Source organism: Mustela nivalis, assembly GCF_964662115.1.
Source record: "Mustela nivalis genome assembly, chromosome: 18".
Lineage (NCBI taxonomy): Eukaryota > Metazoa > Chordata > Mammalia > Carnivora > Mustelidae > Mustela > Mustela nivalis.
In genome coordinates this window covers 57,461,232-57,469,296 of record NC_139037.1, presented here as the reverse complement: position 1 = coordinate 57,469,296, position 8,065 = coordinate 57,461,232, and the positions used below count along the sequence as shown (strand labels likewise).

General features: G+C 60.7%; 1 protein-coding gene across 2 annotated transcripts; it reads right to left on the bottom strand.

The window, feature by feature from the left end:
- Nucleotides 1-999: 999 nt before the first annotated feature.
- DMWD (DM1 locus, WD repeat containing) lies at nt 1,000-8,065 on the bottom strand. Of its 2 annotated transcripts, XM_082711262.1 has the most exons (5): nt 7,448-8,065; nt 6,010-6,192; nt 2,786-4,078; nt 1,883-1,957; nt 1,000-1,549 (listed from the first exon to the last, which is right to left on the bottom strand). In XM_082711262.1, the coding sequence occupies exons 1-5, from the start codon at nt 7,886-7,888 to the stop codon at nt 1,502-1,504; spliced, it is 2,040 nt and encodes a 679-aa protein (XP_082567388.1). In that variant the 5' UTR covers nt 7,889-8,065; the 3' UTR covers nt 1,000-1,501. The 2 variants fall into 2 exon arrangements, with proteins under 2 accessions (XP_082567388.1, XP_082567387.1); XM_082711261.1 differs by lacking the exon at nt 1,883-1,957 and having other exon boundaries at nt 7,448-7,954.

The window sequence follows — 8,065 nt, the reverse complement described above, 5'->3', positions numbered from 1 at the left end:
AAGGCGGAGCCCAGAAGGAGCTACAGGTGTGGCAGAGGCCAAAGATGAGCCCTCCCATCCCGAGGGGGCCAACCGAGGCTCAGAATGATCGGGTAACACCCCTCTCAAACTCTGGAATTGGGGTGGGGGAGAAAGGGGGGAGGACTGGAAGGGGGGGGCAGGAGGCCAGGGCAGCTTCGAGGGTGACTCAGCCAGGGATTCAGACTTTGGGACAGTTTAAATTTAGCCGTCAGGGCCTCTGCTTTACACGGACTGTTTTTGTTTTTGTTGTTGTTTGGCAGGAGGTGGGGAAGGGGTGGTGAGAGAATTGGGAAGGGAGGCCCTCAGGAACCAGGACCAGGGGTGACCCACTGGCCAAAACATGGGGGAGGCAAAGAAGCCCCCAGAATAGCTCCCTGGACCCTGGCCGCACAGCCACATTCCTGCCCAGGCCAGGATTAGAAACAGAAACATTTCGGGGGGTGGAGGGCAGAGCGGGAAGACACCCCTCCCTGCAGCTCCGGAGAGCCAGCCAGGAGGGATTTTCGTTGTTCCCGGCAGGGGCGGACAGTGCTCCCGCTCCTGGAGGAAACCATGGTCTCCAGCAGGCGCCTGCGAGCCAGGAATCCTGAGGCAGCAGGAGGCCAAGACTTGGGACACACTCTGAGCACCTCAGGAGCTACCTGAGGGACCCATCCAGGCAGCCCTCCCTCCATATCTGATCTGGATAGTTCAAGCACTTTCAGACTGGGAAGGGGGCCCTTTCTCCTCCAGAGTTTGGGGGCCCGGGGCTCAGGGCTGGAGAGCTGGCAGGCAGAGCCCCCCCCCCCCCCCCCCCGCTGTGGGCCCTGAGTCCCTCTTCAGGCCTTCAGCTCCTCCTGCGGTGAGAGCAGGGAGGAGACCGGGTCAGGGAGAGGCAGGGCCTAACTCTTCCTTTGGTGGAAGTAGCTGGATTCTAGGACTGTAGCAAAAGCACACACACACTCCCTCCACACCTCCCGGAAGGGAACAGAGACACTGTGAAAACAGGGAACTTTAGTATAAATAAGAGGTCCTGGGGGACAGGGATGGCCCCGGAGGGGCTTCCATAATTTAACACTCTTCAAAAGCACGAACAACAGCAAGGGCAGGGTGGAGGCCAGGGGAGGGGTGGGCCACCCCGGCCCTGCCCCCAGGACGAGGGGCACACCGCAGAGCTTGTGGGCAGGGAGTCTCTCCCCCAGGAGCAACCAGTCACATGCTGGGGACAGGGATGAGGCGAACACTGATGTTTCAGAGGAAGGGGTCATTGTACTTGGCAGTGGGTGGGGACAAGGCTGAGGCCGCATGGGCCACTACATCCCCCCAAGTGTCTGGGCCGGTCTGGGGGACCCTCTGCCCCTCAAATCTGTGCAGGGCAAGGGACGGGAGCAGTCCATCTGTCATGGTTAGTCTTGTTAATACGTTGATCCGTGAGGTCAGCGGGAGGGATATGGCTAGGTGGCAGGGAGCGTGGGGGCAGGGAACCCCAACATCCATGGCTTCACACCACTGTGCCGCTCGGGGAGTTGCCTGGTTGGGAGGAGATGCCCTGGGGAAAAGGACAGAGGAGACAGGAGGGTTAGCGGCTGCCTGGGGCTCCCACCTGTCCCGTGGGGAGGAAACCTGCCTGGAATCCCCCATGGCAGCTGCCACCCTGGCCCTGCCCTTCAGTCCACCCAAGAGCCCCCCAGACAGAGGCCGCTGCTCTAGGTCCCAGCCCCGCTAGCATCCCAGCCCTGCAGGCGGCACTCTTGGACCATAATTAAAGCCCTCTGGTGGTCCTGAGCACAGAGAGGGGGGTAGGGGTGGAGAGGATGGGGGGAACTCAGGGGTCCTTTCTGACTGGGGAGGTGAGGGGCAGAGAACTCAGGGGCAATCCTACCTCTACCACTGACTTGCTGGGTGACCTGGGCCAACTTCCTTCCCCTGTCTGGGCCTCCGCCTCCTCGTCTGTGAACTAGGGAGATAGAGGGGTCTCTTTCAGGACTCTTCAGGGTCCCCAAATCCCAAAGACCCTGCCTCTGAGACTGTTAGGATGTTCTAAGGATTCGAGACCCTGTGATTCTAAAACCACTCCCTCCCTGGGCCTTAGACCTAGCATCCCAGGCACACAAGCCCAAACCCCATGGAGCTGAGCCCTCTAAAGACAAGAGCTCCAAAGACGGAAGGGGCTACGCCCATGCTCCCTGCACTGGGATATTCCCCACCTGGCCCTTCCTGAACCCCACAGCTATGCCAGCAGTTGGACCCTTCCACCTCCCACCCGCCTTCAAGAGCAGCAACTTGCCCAAGGTCGCACAGGGAGCAGCCCCAGAACCCAAGCTGGGATTCCAAAAGCTGGGACTCTAGAGGTGGGCTTGGATCCAGAGTCTGAGATCCAGGCCAGAAGACGGGCCCACAGGCTCAGTGTTGCCCACAGAATTTGACCCGCATTATTCAAAGGGTTTCACAACTCACAAATCCTTACGCCCCTTAGAAACCCAGATTTGGCTTTGAGTGACAAGTGATAAGGTCTGGGTATGCTGGGCCCACTGGCTGCCCTTCAGCTAGCTGGCCACAGTTCTCAGCACTCCCAGCTGTCTCTTCCCAACCCTCTCTCTCTCTGCTGCCACAGAAAGTTCTAGAAGCCCGGTACTCTTAAGATCTGAGAAGTCTTGCTCTGGGATGCTAAGATTTCCCTGGCTTCCCCTCATCCCACAGGACTAAAGGCTATGACTGGGACAAACCCTCCTGCCGACGCTCGCCTCTCCCTGGGCCCTGGGGAGGCTGCTGTGGGGCCACTCACCGCCTTGCCCGGCCGGGCCCAGGTACAGATGAGGCCCTCCTGGCAGGCGGTGATGATGCAGTCCTCCAGGAAGAGGAGGACTGTGAGCCGCTCCTGGGCGATCTTCTTGCACACCAGGGGCTCGAGCAGGGGCACCTCGTGGATGCGCGGGCACAGCGCGGTGCCCAGCACCTTGGCTGGGTCGAGCCGGCTGCGGGGAGCAGGGCCGCTGGGCTTGTCCCCGCCGCTGCCCCCGCCACCCCCGCCCCCCCGGCTGATGTTGCCCAGGCTGTGGTAGCGCTTGTGCTCTTTCTCTGACCCCCGGTCCCGCCGCTCCTGCAGCGTGAGCGTGGCAAAGCGGCCGATGCTGAACGGTGTGCCCGGCTCAGTTGTGGCACCCGGGCCGCCGGCCTTGCCGCTGCCTGCTGGGTGCGGGAGGCTGTTGGAGCGGGACAGGGAGCGGGGCAGGGGGCCAGGGCCGGGGCCAGGCTCGCCGCCCCGGGAGCTGCTGGCAGCGGGGGGTGTGGTGCCAGGCGTGCTAGGGAGGGTGCGGGTGCGGGCCAGGGGCGGGTGGGGGTAAAGCACGTCTTCAGTGAGGTCCCACAGGCAGAACTGTGTGTCCTGGCCGGCTGAGCCAAAGCGGTAGGTGATGGGGCCGGCTTTGGGCAGTGGGGAGAGGGGGGCTCCCCCGCCGGAGCCTGTGCCCCCAGCATCAGGCTGCTCCTCTTCCTCCTCCTCCTCCTCCTCTCCACTCCGCTCCCCGTCACCGCTGGCTGCGGCGGCCTCCTCGGCCCTCGTGGTGTAGGGGTCAAAGGCCACAGCGTTGACCCAGGACTTGTGGCCGTGGCCCCGGGCCACCACACGGCCCTCGGTGAAGGACCACACGGTGACCAGGTCATCTTCACCACCCGTCACGACGTAGCGGCCGTCGGGGCTCCAGCACACACACAGCAGGCCCCCAAAGTAGCTCTTCATGAGCCCGCGCAGGAGCATAGAGTCGAAGTGGAAGACGCGCAGGCAGCCATCCTGGCTGACGCAGGCCAGGTGCCGGCCGTCGGGCGAGAAGGCGAACTCATTGAGGGGCCCCTCACCCACAGCCCACTTGGCCAGCGGGTTGCGGGGCGCCTTGCTCTTGGCGGCGTAGACGGCGAAGCCCTCGCCCTGCTTCAGCAGGCTGTACTGGGGCGGGGCCGAGGCGCACGGGTGGCTGACGTTGTACAGGTACAGGTGGCCACTGGCGTGCGAGGCCAGGAACAGGCTCTCGGACTCGGGCAGCCACTTCAGGTAGGTCACCTTTGTCTTGTCGATCAGCCGCTGCCGGGACAGATGTGGGGGGCTGGGGGAGGTGGTCCGTTCCTGGCCAACCTCCTCCCCAAGCCAGTTCCTCGAACGGCCCTCGGACGCGGCCCTGACCTCCTTGGACAGGGCTCCCCCACACTGAGGGTAAGGGCCGGACAGCAGGCCACAGGGACGCAAAGGAAGAAGGGCGGCCTGTGAGGCAGCCCCGGGGAGCTCCATGGAGCCTTGGTGTCCCATCTCTGGCAAGGGGACAGTCCTGCCTTTCAGAGAACTCTCGTCACCTGTCTAACCCTCACCTATCTTTACTGCCTCAGGTTTCACAAGAGAACGATTCATAGAACATCTATGTGGTTCACTACTCTAACCCCAGAGCATAGACCTGTGCACACAACAAGTGCCTGGAAACGATTTCCTCGCCACACGAGGGAAAGCCCTGTCCGGCCAGCTGCACATGCGCCTCTGTTCCTTTCCCCCTCGCAACTCAGAACCAATCCTTTGCTGATACCCAGAACCTGCCCTCCTCTCCCAACGAACCCCACAGCATGGCAGCCCTTCTCAAGCAGGGTTCCAAAGAGAACTGAGCCCTGAAGCCCCTTGGCACCCACTGAACACAATGAATTAAATTCTTCCCCAGGCATCTCAGTTGCTTCTTGTTCTTGGGGAGAAGCTGGAAAAGAATCACATCATCTCTGTGTTCTCTGGCTGAGATGATGAGAAATGCTCTGAAAGCTGAAGTCTTTACCATGAGCTTCCAGCCCCTCCAGGGGCCGATGCCTCCCAGTTATTTCTTGGGACCCATCTCCCACACTCCCCCTCAGAAACTGCTCTGGCCACACAGTCCTTCTGCTGTCCTGCTTCTAGGATTTTGTCCTAGCTGTTCCCTTTACTCAGAATGTCCTCCCCTGATAACTTGCTTGCCTCCTTCAGGTCTCTATTTCAATGTCACCCCCGCTCAGTGACGCCTTCCCAGACCAGCCTACTTAATTTAAACCTCACCACACACTCCGCATCCCCCTTCCCTGCTGGATTCTTCTCTGTGGCACTCACCACCTTCTGACATGCAGCATACTTATTTGATAGCTGTCTGCTCCCCGAGCTAGATGATGAAGGCTCCACAAAGGGATGGCCCTCTGTCTGTTCTGCTAAGATGTGAGATCCCTGGTGCTTAGAACGCCTGGCACAGACCAAATGCTCAATCCGTATTTTGAGAATGGACGAGCTGGTGAATTTTTATTCCATTCACTGTTGTTACCTCACTCCCTTCTGCCATTCACGCACTCTGTGTACGTGGAACTTCCTCCAAACAGAGAGAAAAAGCCAGAGGACAAGAGCAGCTTCCGCCCATGGATAAGGTCGTTCCTTGGCATGTCCTCTGGCACCAGGTCTAGCCAGACTAAGCCATTTCCACATCCGATTCCGATTTCGTAATAATGTTCCCATTGAGGCAGGGATGAGAATCCCATTTTGCAGAGAAGTAAAAGTGAGGCTCAGGAGGGAGAGTCACCTCCCCAAAACCATACAGTGACTCAAAGGCGCACCAATGATCTCAATCCGATGCTCACAGGCCCAGAATGTGAAGATCAAGAGCTCTGGCTTCAAACAAGTCCCAACCAGGGACTAGCCTCGGTTGTCTCCCTTGCAACATGGGCACCACAATCCCTAACCCATGAAGGAAAATGCAAGGAGCAAAGTGTTCGGCACAGGGCTAACAACAGAGGCCCCGAGCATGGGAGGCGCAGCTGTCTTTATGAGCTAATACCCTACTAGCTACTGTCTGAGACCCCAGCCATATATCCGTCAGTCCGTCCCCTCTCTCTCCTGTCTCCTGCCCCTCTCAGGCCTCCACTGCTCCCCAGGCAGCTGCAGTCTCACGGCAATGGTGTGCTGGTGTGCGGGTGGTGAGTGGGAGAGGGGAGCCATTCTAAGCCCCGGGGGCCCATAATCACCTCTTCATTGAATAGCTTGCTGGTGTCCTTCTTGATGAGATCCAGGTACTGCACCTGGCCGGCGGAGAACCCCACCAGCAGGGAGATGGTCTCTGTGGCAGCAGTGAACTGGTTGAAGTCATGGCAGGTGGGCTGGGTGCCCTTGTAGATCCGCTTGTCAATCGGCTTGTTGAGGTCAATGGACTGAGCAGTGGGAGAAAAGGAGTTAATAGCTCCTACCACTGAGAGGAAGGAAGAGGGTGTTGAGGTTGGGGGAAACCACTAAAAGGAAGGAGGGTTAAATCCCGAAGGGAAGTGGGTAGGTGGATGGGGGAGTGGGCAACCACAGACAGGAAGGAGGACCCAATCACAGACCCAGTAAAGAAAAAACAGAGAGGAAGGTGCCCCCCTTCACCCCACACGAGGCCACGGTGCCTCCCCCCAAAGTTGGACTCCCTAACTTTAGGGACACCCCTGTCTGCAGTATCAAGGCTTGGGGTCCCCACAGTCCCTGAGCTCCAATTTCTTTCCAGTCCTAGCCCACAGACTCAGGAACTCCCTCTGGATCTTGGCACCTCAATATTCCAAGCTCCCCCAAACGCAGGGTTACGCAAATCCCCAGGACTCTAACACCCAACATCCCAGAATTCTCTTTACTTTGGAGTCCCTAAATTTCAGGACCCCCATCATAGTTCATGGATACATTAAACCTCGTGGTCCCCCACATTTTTGGTGCTTCACCACCTCTGGGCTCTCAGGGTCTCCATCACTTTTGGGCACCACCATAACCTTCAAGGGTCTCATCCCCTCTGGGACCTACATCGCTCTAGAAATACCCATCACACCTGAGGATGTCCCCTTTGGGCTCTTATCACCTCCAGCTCCCCATCAGCTCAGAGATTCTCATTCCCTCCAGGTCCCTCATGATCCCCAGAACCCCAGTGTTCCTTAAGACTTCATATGCCTGCGGGATCTCTAAGTGCCCCATCAATTCCACAATCATCCTCACCTCTGGGCTCTCCGAGTCTCAAGATCCCCTTCACCCCCCACACCACCTCCAGACTTGCAACACCCCGGGGGGTTCTCCATCACTTGCAAGCCTGCATCACCTAGGGATTCTCCACCACGGGCAGATTCCCTACCACCCAGAACCACGGAGGGTTCCATAGCATCTCAGAATCTCCCCAAAATACCACTCCAGAACTCCCAAGCAGAACCTGGGGATCCCGCATGACCTCAAGATTCTCCATCATCTCTAGGAGGGCCAGCACCCCAGAGGCCCTCCCAGACCCCCCCCTTTTAGAATTCTGCATTACTTCTGGGCACCCTTCCCCCTATCGAGGATGCCTATCTCAGAACTCCAAATTCATTCGGGGACCCTTCTATCACTTCTGGATCACCTCAGGGAGGCCCTATCCTCTCTGCCAGCACCGAGGCCACAACGATGCAGGCCGCTCACCCGCTGGCTCCCGCGGCGGCAGCAGCCCGGGTAGAAATACAGCTCGCGGCCCAAGTTGAAGCAGACCCGGTCTCCTCCGGCACCCAGCCCCGCGGGCGTGGCGGGCGGCTCCCCGGTCCCGGCGCCGTCGGGCTCCCCGAGGCGCACGAGGCTGAGGCGCACGGCGGGCAGCGCGGGCCCTGGTCCCGGGCCTGCAGGCGGCGGGGACGGCGCGGAGCCCGCGGCGCCGGGGCCGGAGGAGGAAGCAGGGCCGGGCGGGGGCTGCGGCGGCTGGGGCGGCGCCGGGGTCTGGGCGGAAGCCGGACCCGACCTGCGAGCGGCGCCATCGCCGGGGAGCAGCTTGTAGAAGCCCTCGCGGGTGCGGAACTGCGACTTGATTTCCGCACAGTCCCCCATGGCGGCGCCGGGGCCCGAGCCGCCCTCCGCGCCGCCCGCCGCCATCTTGGGCGCCCCCCCCACGCCGAGGCCCCGGCCCCGCCGCAGCCGGACCGCCGCCCGCCGCCGGGCCCCCTGCCGGAAGCCTCGGGCCCGCGCCGGAAGGGGTGGGGTGGTCACCCAGGCGACGCCTCTTCGATTGGCAACAGGGTCGGGAGGCGGGATGAGCTCCGACCGTCGCTC